This window comes from Vipera berus (assembly GCF_964194415.1).
Source record: "Vipera berus genome assembly, chromosome: 3".
NCBI lineage: Eukaryota > Metazoa > Chordata > Lepidosauria > Squamata > Viperidae > Vipera > Vipera berus.
Window position 1 is genome coordinate 141,810,327 of NC_138204.1, and position 17,192 is coordinate 141,827,518.

At 37.4% G+C, this 17,192-nt stretch overlaps 1 protein-coding gene across 1 annotated transcript in view; it reads right to left on the reverse strand.

Moving 5' to 3' along the window:
* PIGN (phosphatidylinositol glycan anchor biosynthesis class N) overlaps positions 1-17,192 on the reverse strand; it is a 76,154-nt gene that overhangs the window by 25,806 nt on the left and 33,156 nt on the right. The window contains exons 14-23 of the mRNA XM_081324398.1: positions 17,022-17,100; positions 16,323-16,502; positions 15,365-15,504; positions 14,368-14,467; positions 14,066-14,158; positions 12,331-12,422; positions 10,705-10,819; positions 6,901-7,009; positions 2,881-2,983; positions 2,027-2,129 (exon numbers count right to left, since the gene is read on the reverse strand). Coding sequence (XP_081180524.1) covers positions 2,027-2,129; positions 2,881-2,983; positions 6,901-7,009; positions 10,705-10,819; positions 12,331-12,422; positions 14,066-14,158; positions 14,368-14,467; positions 15,365-15,504; positions 16,323-16,502; positions 17,022-17,100 — 1,114 coding nt within the window. The remainder of the gene's footprint in view (positions 1-2,026; positions 2,130-2,880; positions 2,984-6,900; positions 7,010-10,704; positions 10,820-12,330; positions 12,423-14,065; positions 14,159-14,367; positions 14,468-15,364; positions 15,505-16,322; positions 16,503-17,021; positions 17,101-17,192) is intronic.

Here is a 17,192-nt window from a genome sequence, read left to right on the forward strand (position 1 = left end):
TTTCAAACACTGTTAACTAGTCAAGTACTTCTGTTGCCTTAAATAAGTAAATAATACTCTGACCTATGAATTGGCTCTCGTTTTTCCCCCCTTTTCCCCAATGTCCTACAAAATAGTATATTTTTTCCTAATCCAGAAAAATTGGTTTTGCTTTCTAGCAGTATCCTGTGGAACTTTTTGGAGCAAAGATATTGCAGTGCCAAATCAATACTTCTTGTTAACACAGAATCTTCAATGCAGAATGCAATCTACATTGTGCTAATGCATTATTGCCCTCTCTGCTTTAACAACTCCAGTCAAAGAGGCAAATATTAGCAGATTATTATGGAACAAGTTTTCATTATTCTAGTTCTAAGCTACATAGCCAGCCACATAAAATAAGGCTGTTCCATCTTCAACATGATGTCTATCTATTTGAAGTTGTCTATCATAGTTTCTTTTCTAAACATATTCAGCTCTTCCAAGCATTCCGTCAACTTTTATATCCCTCAAAGTCTTGTCTCCCTCTTTTGAATGTCTCTGGATCTACTGATGTCCTTCTTAAAATGTGTTATGCAACACTCAGCACAGTACCCCAGATGGGATTTATGCACACAACATAATAAAATCATCTCTTTCTTACATTTCAATTCATTTTCTTAACAGTGAAATACAGCAAACTTCACCAACAAAAAAAGCTGTACAGCGTACATGTACAAGTGTATAATATATATGCTATAGAGCAGACATGTCAAACACAAGGCCCGGGGGCCAGATCTGGCCCGCAAAGTGGTTTCATGCGACCCGCAAAGCCATCCTGGAAACAGTGAGGGAACGGCCCCCACTGCCTTGGCTCTGGCCCAGAGACCCTCCTTCTGCCAGAGACCCTCAGATCTGTCCCACCCTCAGACCAGGCCCCCATAGGCACCCTTGATGCGAACGATGTAGAGCTGGCCATGCCCACCCAGTAGGCCACGCCCACCCTAGCCATACCCACCCAGCCCCCTGAGGGCAACCACAATGCTGATGCGGCCCTCAATGAAATTGAGTTTGACACCCCTGCTGTAGAGAAAGAAAAAATATAGCAATTAAAATAAACTAAAAAGCCAAACAAACTAGTAAAACGATGTACTGTATATAATGCCCACTTGGTAACAGTATAAAATTAATTCAGTCCTTAAAGTATCAACCCCATAGAAACATACTGATTCATCAATAATATCACCTCTTGTGATCTGGATACTATTGTTCCATCAATGTAGCTTAAGACTGCATTTGATAGCTTAATAGCCACATCACGTGGACAGGATTAGAGAGGTGAGGGGAATGGTTTGATTTATATCATTCTTTTAGACTGTGAAAAGGAAACAGAAACTTGTATGCAGCACTATAGCACTTATTTTTGACTTCCAGAATAATGTTGCTGAGGGGGATGGGGAAGAAATTAGGGGCAAACAGATACTGTAAATGATTGCAAGAACTAGGGCACTCACATCATCCATTAAACCCTAAGAGTGGGCCAAAAATGCCAACTTCTTCAATAATAAACCTTTATTGTCAAAGTACAACATGTGTACATTGTGATTAGCTGATGAATATAATTGCATTAACAACAATGCCTTGCAACCATCAGTGTTCATAAATAAAAATGGAGCCTGGATGCAAAAATACTGCCCAGAGCGGACAATCTGAAGATAGCCTTCAGATGTTTTTCAAAAGAATTCCCATTTGCTCCCAGGAAGACTAGGCATATGGCCTGGGACTTGGGAGTATTTTCAAAACATTCTAATGTTACCAGATCACTTAGTTCTGGTTTTCTCTGAAAATAACTTGTCAGATTTGCACCAGTGGAATACACGCTGGCTTCTAGAAAATCTGGCTACTTCTTTGGCCACAGCTAATGAGTGTCTTTGAAACCACTGGATTTCTCCTGTTTGTGGTTGGGATTCTGTGGCTACGCTCTCAGGCTCATGAGTCAGTTGGGATTTTAATTGCTGAGGGAAGAGGGAGGTAGCATTTTTTCCTGAGGTGTGTACTGAATCATTACCTTAGGTTTAAATGAAATTCCATACTGTTGGATTGTTTCTTGCTCCATGCCTATCCACACAAACATCAACAAAGCCAACGCCAGAGGGAAAAGAGCTTCATACCTACATCAGCACATATTTTGACAGCAAGTGAATATAAAGGAAATGATCTAAGGTATTTCTATATACCGTACACGTAATCATGCTATTTTATAAGAAATAATAACTAAGGGCGCATAGAGAAAACTAGTACAGTGGCTGTTCTGAAGGGGGGAAAAAATCAAATCCAAACGAAGATACTTCATAAAAAATATTAAATCCAAACAAAGATACTTCATATCACTTATATTTAAAATAATTGGAAGACATGGTACACCTATGGAATTTGAGTTATTTCTAAGTGTGTAAATGAAAATGCACAATACTTTGAACTTTTATCTCATAGGATGAATGAAATAATATATTTACACAAATATTGTGACAATATTTAATACTGTGACAATATTAAATTCTCACAACTGCATAACCTTCCTCAAACCCAGAGCAAATCTACACATACACAATACAAGTAAAGATCATCTTGAGTCAAACTAGATTCCCAGCCATTACAGTATATAGACAAATCCATGTAGTTTCTTTGCAACATTATGGAAGCAGTTTGCCAATGCCTTCTCCAATGACAGTTTTCCTATTTCCCAGTCTATCTAAAAGGCTTGGAATTCTAGCTGGGCTTCCATCCAAATATTAACCAAGCCTGAACCAGCTTAGCTTCTGAGTTCAAACAAAGTGCTGCCACTTACTGCACAAAATCATCAGGGCTCAAATTCAATTCGAGGGCAATTTTATCTTTTTATAAAAAGGGGGGGGGAAATACCCAGTGCTAAGGAGAAGATAAGTTGACATCAGAGAAAGAAATATGCTCAGCAGCCTCAGGAACAGAAAAGTGGGACTCAGGAGTGGCACTATCAAGGATGAAGCTGTAAGAAATAGAAAATTATCTGTCAAAAGAAAAATACTTTAGTATCTCTTTAAATCACCCTAAATTGGGAAGTCATGAATTACCTTTAAACTATTGGCTAGTTTGCCTTTGCATTCCTAGAAATTACCCAACTAAAACAGAATAGCAAGAAGATACGCCCTTTGATGAAACTGCATTGCAAATAGTTCGTGCTGAGCACAAACAAAATGAAAAAAAGGGCAGTCATTCCGAATTTCAATCGTGGAAGAGGATGCTAATTTGTGTCCAACATTTTCTTCCTCTTTTAAGTGGCATTTACACTGGGCAGTTTAGAAGCTAAAAATACAGAGGCCTGCAATGCTTCCTTCAAACCACTACTCTAATGCTGGATAAAACACAGACAATTTGGAAGATTAAAAAAAAAGAAGTATGAATGATCTAGGGTCATAAGACATCTGCCTCTTTTAAGTAGCATGGAAAGGAAGAAAAAAAACAGGGCGAGGGGATAGCAAAGTGGAATGGAAAGCTCTGTTTTAATGCTTGGAGCTTGCTCTGTTTTTCCAGACATCAGCTGATAAGTGGGGGGAGTACAGAGGCAAAACTTTCAAGATCTTTATTCATCTTGGCACACAGCACAGAGAACATCTGATCAGGTTTCCACCAAACCTCATATGCAAGATCAGCATTTGAAGGGAGATGGGGCAGAACCTAGATCAAAGCAGTCAGGTGATGGGAGGTTCCCTACATCAAAACACTGGGATTGTGCAACTGGAAAGAATCAGACGTCAAAGAGTTCACTCCATTTCTGATTAATTATTTCTCAAGCCTTAGCTTAGCTTATCTACTTTCTCCAGGAGCTCACATCAACAAATATAGCATCCCCTCTTCCATTTTTTTCCTCACAAAACCACCCAGTGAAATAAAATAAGCTGAGGGAAAGTGACTGGCGCAACGTTTTTATTTTATTTTTTTAAAAAATTAAAATGTAGCAAACAACAACAGAATTCAAACATTAAAAGGGAAGAAAATACCAAGAATAAACACATCACAGGTATAGAAAACAATTTAATTTTAATCACAGTTTTAACCTTGCCTACAATATGACCAGTCCTTCAGTTAATAAGCAGAAAGCAAATACCTCCCACAACCCAAATTTCTGAGGTGGCCCTGTATCCAATCAGTTTCTATGGTTGGGGATAGATTAAATTGACCCTATTCTAGCCCTTCTTCCTTGCCACTACATCACATTCAAGCCAAGGCTTGGAATTTAATTTAATTTAATTTAATTTAATTTAATTTAATTTAATATTTAATTTAATAATTTAATTTAATTTAATTTAATTTATTAATTTAATTTAATTTAATTTATTAATTTAATTTAATTTAATTTAATTTAATTTAATTTAATTTAATTTAATTTAATTTAATTTAATTTATATTGACTAGCCAGAAAGAAACCAGTGTTTTGAAACTGAGGATCAGATAAGAAACCACAGTCTTACTATTTCTGAAGAAAGAAGAGCCAAGCCAGATAACATTCTTTCAAGGTAGATTTCAAAAAGCACTGCTAATAGCTAGGCCACAATCAGACCGTGCTGCAGTAAATACAGGTAGTCCTCGACTTACGACCGCAACTGAGTCCAAAGTTTCTGTTGTTAAGTGAGACATTTGTTAAGTGATTTACGTCCCATTTTATGACCTTTCTTACCTCACTTGTTAAGTGAATCACTGCAGTTGATGTTAGTAACTTGGTTGTTAAGTGAACCTGGCTTCCCCATTGACTTTGCTTGTCAGAAGGTTGCAAAAGGGAATCACATGTCCTTGGGACACAGCAACGGTCATAAGTATGAACCAGTTGCCAAGCATCTGAATTTTGATCACATGATCATGGGGATGCTGCAAAGGTTGCAGCTGCGAAAAATGGCCTTATGTCACTTTTTTCAGTGCCATTGTAACTTCGAATGGTCACTAAATGAACTGTTGTAAGTCGAGGACTACCCTACTTAAAGTATAGAACACAACACATAATCTTAAAAACATCTAGCAACAACTCATGTTTTGTTGCCCATTACACTAAATAGCTCGCATGCTAATTTTAACTTTTTTTTTCCCCAGCAAGTGTTCAAACCAGCAAAATATTCTAGAAAGAGATACAGCAAGGAACAATTTATACTGCTTAAGTGGGTGGGGTGTTTTGTTTTTGACTGCAACTTCGAACAGAAGAAGAATACATTAAAATGTGTTTTTGACAAATTGTAGGGCTGAAATGAGGAAAAGCTGAAGTTACAGGCAGAACAAGGAAAAGAAAATTGCAATCCCGAGGAATAAGGATCTTGTGCTTTAGACGAGATCCAGAATGTATTTGGATAAGTATGAGAACAAAATCTCACTAGGCCCACCCTGGCTTACAGCTGTTATGAAACATCTTATGCTTCACGTGCCTCTTCTGGGTCTGAGCAGATCTGACTCCTAGGGGACTGATGGACAAAAGGCAAACATTGGGAAGGGCAGAGAGAACAGCAGACAGCTTGAAGTGGCAAGAATAAGCTTTCAAAACAAACAAACCTGACGGCCGTCTTTATGAAGAATCAGGGTTGCCTGCCCTTAACTAGCAGCAGCAGGCAAAAGCAGAAACATCATGCGCTACAATCACATATAAGAACAAGTATCAGCAAGTGCTGGCTGACAAAAACTTGGAAAATCCCCAGTTCAAATTCACACAATTTTTGAGCGCGAGGGGCGGACAGGTGGGAATTGTTAAGACACAGCCTTGCTTTGCTTTGAAGAACGAATGCTTTATGTTTATTAGTTACCCTCTTTTGTTGAGGAATGAATGGTTGCTCATAAGCTATCGGCATCTGCCTGAATCTATTGTTATATGCAGCACATAGTAAACACAGCACATTTATAGCATGGTGCATTTGGCTGTCCTCAATGCTGTTATGTTTGCAACAACCTTATCAGGGAGATTAGGTGAGAGATTCTGAAATTCTTTGCTGAGAAGAGATGTGCAACCCTAATGTATTACTTTTTGTTTGTTAGCTGCGAAGTCGTGTCCAACTCATCGCGACCCTATGGACAACATTCCTCCAGGCCTTCCTGTCCTCTACCATCTTCTGGAGTCCATTTAAGCTCACGCCTACTGCTTCAGTGACTCCATCCAGCCACCTCATTCTCTGTCATCCCCTTCTTCTATTGCCCTCAATCTTTCCCAGCATTAGGCTCTTCTCCAGTGAGTCCATATTTAGAGCAGTTCTTTGGAGGTTCACGCAGAGCCTTTTTTTTCTTAAACTACGATTTCTTTCCAATAACAGAATTAAGCCAAGAATTCACACCCCCAATTTGCTTCGTTAGCTGCTTTCTCAGTTCTCTGCAACTACTATATAGTTCCAGGATCAATAACTATAGCAAACAGTTACTAATCATTATTTTTACTATTTCTATTGATATATATCAACCCAGACAATATGCTATTTGCTAAATACTGAATGTAATTGGGGGAAACCCCAACCCCTCCCCCAACTTTCCCGCTATCCCAACCCTACATCCTATCCCTTCATTTTCCTCCCCACCTATAAAAACTAATAAAATTTACATTAAAAAAATAATAACTGTAGCAAACCTAGTCCCTTAATCACTGCTGCTTATGCTGAACCCCCTCAACACTTAATAAGATCATAAATTAATGCAAACTCTCATCTACTTCCAAATAAATATTCATCAGAATGTGTTAAATCTGCTTATCTTATTAGGGGATGCATATGGATTCCTGTATTTATGTAATTATCAATCTTTATCAGAGTACAATCTTTCAGATCATGCTTCTCAGTGAAAGAACATAGCAGCAATAGCAGAAAGACCAGCAAACCAGCATTTCTTATGTGTACCTGACAGATCTTTATCCAAAATAATCTCTGACAAGAGAGGTAGGTTTACCTAATGTCATCCAGCTGATAACCTGATTTATTATAGGCAATCCTTGTTTTCTCTGAAGACTGCTATGAGTACTGTTCACAATGTATGTTGATGCCACCAGACTCAGCAACTAATAAAAAATAAAATAATCAACAGCTCATCTGAATGGTTCCACTTTATGGCATTAAGGAACACTAGCAAGATAATAAAATGACTATTCAGATTTTTCCCCCCAAAGACTAGGTCTTTTTTTAAAAAAAACAAAAACTGAAATGTTTGCACTCTGTGATCAAGTTCAATTGGCAATTTAAATAAAAAGAAATTGTATGCAGAAGGAAGGAAGCCTTCAAAACCACCCACTGTTTAAAATTTCATTTGATAATATATTTGTTAAGATATTGTATAACCCCATTGTATTTTGGATATCACCATAAATACATTCAGGAACTGCCAGAGCAAACTGTTGGTTCATACTTGCATAACTGCATTTCATGCTTGATTTCCTCCAGACTGAATAAATAAAGAGAAAAAGTACTCAGGAGGGAACCTTTCAACCAAGTTTATTTAAAAGGGAGATTTGTCAATAGGAGTCCATTTCAGAGTTACAGATTAGAGAAGTAATTAGAGGAGGTCATCAAACAAGCGCTATTTGGCATCATGTTTTATGTTGGCTTAATTGAACTTTGCCTGGTGTGTCATTATGTGACAGTTCATAGAAGCCATAATAGTTGACAGGCTGCCTGTCATTTCCCCCCTGTACCTATATGACATAATTTGGACTTTAAACTTAAATACTAATAAAATGGCATAACGTTCATATTTTAACTCGATTAAAATCAGTGCATTCATTATCCAAAATTGAGCTCTGCATGGACCAGCACGGGGCCTTGGCATGCCAGAAACTGGTCTGCACAAACAATCAAAGCCCCATCCGTGGGATGCAGACAGCACATGAAACCACGCCCCCTCCGGTCCATGGAAAAACTTCTCTCCACGGAACCGGTCCCAGGTGCCCAAAAGGTTGGGGGCCTCTGTATTAAAGTGTCAAAAAAAAAGGAATCCAGTGTTGAAATGATTCAGTGGTGCAAAGCAGTTTCCTCACATAAAAGCAAGAGAGAAGTGAACCAAATAGAGGCACAGTAAATTGGCACCAGTTATGCCAACCATAATAGGAAAGTGAAGCCAGTTTTTATTGTGTTCAGAGAGGACACAAAATAATGGTAGAGAAGCTAGCATGTTTCATCTATAATGACAAAAAAGCACCAAAGTGATCTCTCCTAGCAATTACAACCAGTCCTCGAATTACAACCATTCATTTAGTGACTGTTCAAAGTTAAACTGCCCCCGAAAGAAGTGACTTATGAACATTTTTTACACTTATGACCATTGCAGCCATCTCACGGTCACATGTTCAAAATTTGGATACTTGGTACCTTCCGACAAGCAAAGTCAAGGGGGAAGTCAGATTCACTTAACAACCGTGTTACTAGCTTAACAACTGCAGCGATTCCCTTAACAACTGTGGTAAGAAGAGGTCGTAAAATGGAGCAAAATTCACTTAACTGCATCACTTAGTTACGGAAATTTTGGGCGTAAGTAAAGCATCAGATTCTATCATGTAAACCTAGGGGGTCTTATGGGGAGATAGGGAGAAGTTCAAGTAGGACTGTTTGAGGCTAATCCAAAGCTCTTATACAGATGGCGAAATTACATGATTTCCAACAAAGAGGTACAAAAAAAGTTCATTTTGTAATGTTTAAAACCTTCACACAGTGATACAACAAATTAAATCATGTGTGGGGGAACAAAACTAAAATCTAATTCAAAGGCTATAGCAAAACTACACTATGACAATTTTTTTATATGTTTTCATCTGGATTAGTTTATTTTCCCAACTCCTTCATTTATCTTAAATTTACAGTGACATCTACTGGACATGTTTTAATCTTTAAAACAGTGCCAAGACCAGATCATAATATTTCTTCTTCCTTAGAAGACGTACAGATCATCTTTTAATATAACATCATCCATTGTGTCATTTTTCAGCCACTCAACTCTGTGCACACAAGAACAATCACTCCGACACAAATCGAAATACACAAATTATTTATCAAACACAAATTATTTATGCCAAACTAGAATATGGGTAACCCTCAACTTAAGACCACAACTGAGCCCCAAATTTCTGTTGCTAAGTGAGACACTGGTTAAGTGAATTTTGTCCCATGTTATGACCTTGTCACAGTTGTTAAGAGAATCAGTTGTTAAGTTAGTAACGCGGTTGTTAAAGAATCTGGTTTCCCCACTGACTTAGCTTGTCAAAAGGTCGCAAAACATGATCACATGATCCCAGGTCACTGCAATTGTCAGTTGCCAAGTGTCTGAATTTTGATCACATGATCATGGGGATGCTGCAATAGCCATAAAAGTGTGAAAAACGATCATTTTTTTTCAGTGCCGCTGTATTTTTGAATGGTCACTAAATGAACTGTTGTAACTCGAGACTACCTGTAGTCCTATCTGGAAAAGCTCAATAAAAAGTCCCAGTTTTCTTGGTGTAATTGAGTTAATATTTTCTTTTAAAATTGTTGTGAAACATTATATTTTCTTTACTATCGTAACCCCAAAATCTCTCTCTGGAAAATATAACTGCTTTCCAGTATTAGCATTCCAGCATTTGGGTCCTATGCAGTATATGTTTTGCAGATTCTCACTGGACAATTTCTATAACATCATCAGGGAAACAATTTCTATCTTACTAAACCAGCGCCGAATTAAGAATTTGTTGTTTTATTAAGCATTCCCTACATGGGGTTCAGGAAAAGGAGGAGGAGTTGAAGGATACAGCAAAAGAACAATGAGATTTTTTTCCCCCTGAAAGTCCACATCTATTCCTTGGTCCATCACCATATGCAACCTTGACAGCATCTCAGATGGAAGCCTCCTTCCTTGCCAGCTTAGCAAATCCCTTTTCCTAGGATTGTTTGACATCAAGTCATAGACTCTTTTGTGGGACAAACTGTTTATACGCCTGGCTATCCTAACTAGTGACGCTGCCTTTGGGAGAACCATCATGTGAGTGAAAACCACAACCCCAGCAATGTTGTATGAGGGAGTCTGCACGAGTACATGATGGAGCTGAGGGCTAGTTTTCCTACTTATTTTATGGATGTTTTGCTTGGTATCTTGAACACTGAATTTGTTAAATAGGTCAACACAGATTCTCCTAAAGACCCAATTCATCCTGTTTCAAAAATGATTCTACGATGAACGCATGGACTATAGAAGCTCAGTGTGAGAAACTGTGGGGAGATTGGAAAATAATAATAAAAAGAATATTAAACATGAGCAGTCAATGTTTAGGGAGGGAATCTACTACTAATATCCAAGATATTAAGTCCAAGTGACAGACTTGGAGAAAATGGTTCAGACTGTTCTGAAAGTCTCCATCTTAATGAAGATACTAATAAATGAGGGTTGGAAATCTTCTGGCTGTTTCTAAGATTCTGTATTTACCCCTGATTCTAGCATCATAGTATCACATCATGGTGAACGGTTCTCCACTTGCCCAAAACAGTAGTACCTATGAAGGATTCCAGGTCTTAAAAATATGTAGAAAGGTATATGTAGAATTCATTTTCTTGTTTGGAGTTGCTGGCATATAGTGAGTGAGCAGATTTTTTTTAAAAAAATGTAAATTAAAAATAAATAAATAACCAAAAAGCAGGGTTAAAATTGATGTTGACCCCAAAATATACAAAGCTGATTTTTCAAAGCAACAAAAGTTATACTTCTCAACAATACATATTTATAGGACTTACTTACCTGAAATAGATATATTTTGAGATCTCTATGATGCAAATATTTATTTTTGCTCTTCCGAAAAAATGTCACCAGGTAGGACAAAGCTATCAATATAATTAACAGGCCAGCTGCTGTTCTGTAAAAGATAAACTATTTGTGAGTCCTTTTCAAAGATATTTTTGTAGGAATCATTTCATAAAAAATTAAATTAATCACAAAAGTGCAACTATGCAACATGAATAAGACATTAATCTAAGCTCCGGGGAGTCAAAAAGAAGGTTTCAACTGATGAATATATTAAGGATGACCTTCTTTCCTAATTCAATATTAGCTAGAGTCACTTGTGTGTGAGTTGGATGGCCATATATACAGTATTTACTGAATAAATAAATAAATACATCAAGCTTTCAAATTTGCATTTGGTTTATTGCTAGTAGCTGTCTTTAAATGATCAGTTAATTATTTTTGGCAAAAAGACTGATTCTGTTCCACTGCTGCTGGTGCCTTTTAAAACTCTGACCAACACTTTTCTAAACCACTGATTCTAAAAAAAACATATAAAAGGTTGGATTTACTTCAGAATGTCGTCTAACACATCTTTCTTCTCCTATTTCCCCCACAAAAACCCTGTGAAGTGAATTGGGCTGAGAGTGACTGGCCTAAGGTCACCCAGCTGACTTTCATGGCCAAGGCAGGACTTTGAAATCTCATCTCCCACTTTCTAACTTGGTATTTTAACCACTATACCACTTAGATCAGGGGTGTCAAACTGCCGGCCTTCGGGCTGGACGCATCACGACAAAACCGCGCCCACCCCATTTGCCGGCAATGGGGAAAAAGCTCTGATACGTCGTGCGACGTCACGTGATGTCGCGAGATTGACACCCCTGATCTAGATAATAGATCAGATAATGGAATATCCCTAAAAAGACTTCCATGGTATTTGGAGTTTTAAGTTTCCTGCATCTATTTTACAGGATAGTACACGCTTTTCACTTAAGAATGACAACAGGGGTTTTTCCTTGCTGCTTCATATCTGTCATTCCGTTTCCATTTCTCTTTGTTTTCTATCTGATCCTATTACAATCTCCTGCTGATAAAGAACTGCTCTCTGGGTCAGCATGGATCCAGCATATGACTAGAGACTCATCACTTTTTTACATCTGTTCTGAGAATGTAAGAAGCCTCTGTGTAAACTTCTGGATCCATTTTTGTTCCAATTGTTAAAAATTGTTTTACACTGATAAAAGGGAAGCTCGAAAATAAGGGGAAAGGTCCACACAATAATTTTATAGCCTACATAAAGCAGAAATCATCAGAAAATTATAATCTTCAGTTTGAAACAAGAATAAGAATGGGCGGAATTTTTGTTCCAGAAAGAATAAATTTACAAACCCGCTATTTTAGAATATCCTTTTTTGGAGAAATATAAAGCATTCTGATAGCAAAGTTCTCATCTGAGAACAAAATCTTACATTCAATAATTACCTCTCTCCCCACCACAATTACGTGACTTTAATTTTGGATTTCAAGAATAAATTACTTGGGTTCCAATAACATATTTCCCTTCTTAGAATCAAGCATTAGATGAAATTAGAAAAAGATTACATGAAAGTAGTAATGTGAAGAAAGCCAATTCATACTTACACTAAAGAGATATTTGATTCTCTTCCTACCACAGGCATCAAGGGGAAGATTGCCAGGAGCAAACACGAGAGAATCCAACTTAGCACTGTTGCCTATGGCAAAAAAAGTAAGTTACACATACAAATAGAAGTATAATGTTTAAATATTAATGTACGTATAAAAACATTTTAAGTAAAGTTATATAAATTTGTATCTGAAATTATAGGAATTCAAAATGTAAATTTCTAGTGTGTGGGGGTATATATAAAATGTCAATATTGCTTGAAGGAATCACTCTAAGATAGCATAGTATAAAGTGTAGGGCAGTGTATTCAGCAGGCCAGATAACAAGAGTCAGTAAGTGTTCACCATTACTACAAGGTGGTCAAAATGTGGAAATAACTGCCATTAATAACTGTGTGATATAAGTACATGCAAAAAAGGGGTAGAATCATCTACAAAAATGTGCTAAACCCTTGTCTACTGACCTGACATAGAATCATTTCAGAATAGCTCTAAGCTATACTGCACTATTAATGATTTCACTGATTTTAAATGGTTGTCCTCAAACTGGGTTAGCATTACAGGACACCTGCATATTCTCTTCTGTACCACACTTTTCATTTCACCGTTTTACAGTTCAGATAAAAGCTAACTTTAGCTAAACTCAAAAAAAACTAACCCAAAAAGAAAACCAATCACAGAGCATATCAGTACTTGAATAAATCATAAATCATAAATCCAAGAGTGATAGAGGAAGTCAAAACATTTGAGAAGGGGGCACTTCTGTCTGCTGTTATGAAAGTTAACACAGTCACTAGGACTTGAACTTTCCAGCTCTGGTGCTTCACCTACTGCTTCAATGGCTGCGTGGGCAGAGCTGCAAAGAGGACTCGGAAGGGGAATAAAAGGGGGATGGGCAGATGAGGGGGGAATCTGTCCTACGCTGCCCCACTTGCTTTGTGGCTGCTTTTGGCCGAGCTGCATCGTACTCGCCAATGCCGCTGCTTGGCAGATCCCCCCGAGTGGCCATGATTCCCAGCCAGCCACCATCGCCCAACCTACTCCTTGCCTGGCCGGCGAGCTGGCAAAAAGTCTCACCACTCTTCTCCTCCTCGTCCTCTCCACTCAAGCAGCCACCAGCGGCTTGGGTGCCTTGGACAGAGCCGAGTTGAAGAAACAATAAGACTCGGCTGCACTGCTCACGTGCGCCCACCTTATTGAGAGCAATCCCACTGCTGTGTCTTCACTTTCTTCAACCCAGATGGAGGCGCTCCATCTGGGGGGGATGGGTGAAAGCAGCGGCGGCAGCAGAGCTCTTGTTCCTGGGGGGGGGGGGAGAAGCAGTGGCTGCAGTGGAGCACTCCTTCCAGGGGGGGTTGGGGGAAGCTGCGGCTGCGGTGCATTCCATTGGGGGAAGGTTGGAGGGAAGCTGTGATGGTGGCACACTCTGTCGGGGGGGTTGGAGGGAAGCTATGGTGGCGACGTGGTCCATTGGGGGGGTTAGGGGGAAGCAGCGATGGCGGCGTGCTCCTTTGGGGGGGGGAATTCTGCAGAGAACCAGTTGTTAAATTATTTGAATCCCAGCACTGTATGCATACATGGTTGGCAAGAAGGTAACTATGGCTAGCAAAACTTTCTATGCATTTGCATATTTATAATTTAAATAAAGCATTCATGAACTTTAAATGGAAGTGTACATTTCATGGGGCAGTAGCCACAACCATTCTACCAAATTTCCCTATGCAGAAAATACCTTTGCTATGATCCACATTTGAATGACCACAGGCCACGTAGAAAACACCATCAGGCCAAAAGTGAGAGTGGAACGATAGAAGAAGGACAAAACCTAATTCGCACAAACATATACAAATGCAGAAAAAATAGATATGGTAAAGAATTGATAATCTCCTCAGATACAAAATTTCATGATTTTTAATTTCTCAAAAAATATCTTCACTTGATTCTTTTGTTATTTCATTGTTTTTATTTTAATCACCCATACCTTTAAAAATTATACACAAATAATATTAAAAGGCTATTAGCTGAATTACTTACTAATATTTCAATCCCCACAGCATATATTACTAAGAATCCAGCAAATTGAGTCCGCTGAACATTCAAGAGAAATCTGATCAATACTTGGATAGCAGAGTATCTAAAGGGAAACATTATACTACATAAATTTCTTATTAGATCAAAAGCTACATAAAAATAAGAAATAAAAGCAAAGCAACATTACCCAATTGAGAAGGATGGTGTATTCTATTATAACTAGGAGTCACCAGATTGGGAAGATTGAATTAAAAATGAACATGAACAAATTTCTCCAAGATAGTTAAATTCAAACTGTGTGTCAAGAATATCTACCGGTACTTTATCTATTCCAGAGATTCCAAAACTTTCCAGTTTATGGTGCCCTCTAGTGTCGGTATAGTAGTTTCTTAAATAGTAGAATATACTATGAATTCCAGGTTAGAACAATGCCCAGTTTGGGAACTATATATTCTCAAAACTACATTTCATAAAATTGAAACACAACTTAGTAAAGTCAGCTTGTCACGGAATGCACAAAAAATCATTATTTCTAAAACCTTCAGTAGTTATCATTTTGCTAACCTACAAAGGATGCAATTACTCTTAGTTTGCTGAAGTAAAGTTGGCATTCCTAACTTTTGAAGGACACACAGTGAGACTCAAGATCAGATGTTATGGAACTACCAGTCTATCTTCCTGCTGCTTCAGATGTCAACCATCCCTTTCTTTCATCTTCTTGCTAGTAAAAGTCCATGTGAATATACTATAAATATGCATTTTTTAAAACCTCACACAGAAACCCTAGCATCCACCACTAAACCCTAGCATCCATCACTTCACATACTAACCTTGCATTTTGAAAGCAGTACATAGTGATGTGATGAAAGGAGAAAACCCAAATGGCTCCAAATCTAGGAACATGGATACATTCCCCCATACTTTACACACACATACACAGAGAGAGAAGAGAGACAGAGAAGAGAGACAGAGACTTGTTCATTTATTTTTAAAACCTTACTCTTTTAAAACTGCATACCATACAGGAACTGGTAATAGGCAATATATGTAGTAGGTCCAAGGCAAGCTTTGAATGAAGAGAAAAAAGGCTATCAAAACTCCAATAACTGCAAAGACATACTGGAAAAACTTGTCAGGCACCTGAAAATAGAAATGTTAATACTATTTGATTATTGTAAACCTTTGTGTAAGTATCTACTTATACATTTCCAAATATTCACCAGCAAATATAAAAAGCAACTCAGAGTAATCCACGCAGGCTAAGTCATCATCTTTCAACAGCAGGGCTTAATAATCACTTATCTACCTGCTCCTAGATGCAAATCAGAAGATTTACCAAGATTATTTTCCCTGCAAAGTCAAAGAACTAAAGCTTGCTCTTTTCCCTAGCAAACTCTGTTTGCTTCCACCACATAGAAATAAGAGTAATGCTCTTTCACTAATACAAACATAAATTCCTCAAATAAAAGGGGAAATCAAATACACAGCCATGTGGGCACTTATATACAAAACATACACTTTTATCAGCTCTATATGATCTTCATCTGAATTAATGAATGTCTTTTTGGATGATTTTTTTTAATAAATACAGTTTAGAACCTGAAGCAATGATGGGGACCCTATAGCCATCCAAATGTTGAACTATGGACAGTATAACAAGATTGTTGTGCGCTGTAATTCAGCAATCTCTGGAGGATTCCCCATTTCTGATCTAAATATTCAGTAGGTTATAAAATGTAATTCAATTCTCAATATATTTTAAGGAAACCTAAAAAGGAACTTTTTTCATGGCAGATTTACATTTCCAAAATGTCCATTTTTAAAAAGCATTTTATAGATTTTTCTATAAACATTTTATAGATTTTTTTATATGCCAAAAATTCCAGCACTTAATTTCTGCAGACAAATAAGTTTACTTATGGAGTTAAGCTACCATGCATGCCAAACCACAAACATACCTTATTCTTTGATATACTCTTTGTCATGCTTATATCTGATTTTACTATAATCAGAATTGCATAAAATGTCCATCCTATAAAACCCATGGTGATACTCATGCCAAGGAAAAATCTGTCATATGTATGGTAATAAGAGAGCCCATCTAAAGCAAGATTAATCAGCTTTCTACAAAGCGATGTCTGAAAAAGGAAAAAAAAACAGCAATCAAATATTTTCCTGGGGTTTTAGCTCCAACAGATTGGTATACAGGAATCCTTCTCCATGAGCATAATTTTGCTGGATCTTTCATATAGTTTTTATCACCTGCATTATCCTTGATTTGTTTTTCTACATTGCAAAATTTACTGTAAATGAAAACTGTTTCACTTAATAACTGAATTATCAGTCCCAATTGTGGTCACTAAATGAAGACTACCTGTAACAAGTTGTCAAGGGGAATTCTTCTAAATATTAAAGACCCAGTATGACAGATTCAAACTATAACCAATTAAATTATATTGCTCTTAATAAAGAATTACAATAGGGAGAAAGCTTTCCTGAATGGAAGAGTTACACATTATAAAAGTATCATTACACCATTAGATAATGGATCAAAAAGAAAAACAGTAGCATCATTAAGTTATAAATATAACAAATATATTTTTAAATTTTCACACAAAAAACCAAAGGAAATAGGCTCATTGGATAGTTTTACTTACAGCTTCCTCATATTTCTCCTGTTGAATAAATAGCCTTGTTTTTCTCAGAATATCAATTTGCTCTGATTCAGAGAGGGACCTGTGCAAGACAAAACGTTTCAACATCTTAATTTTATTACTGCTTTGGGAAAGATGGAATAAAAAGCACAACGTTAAAGAATTTTTTAAAAA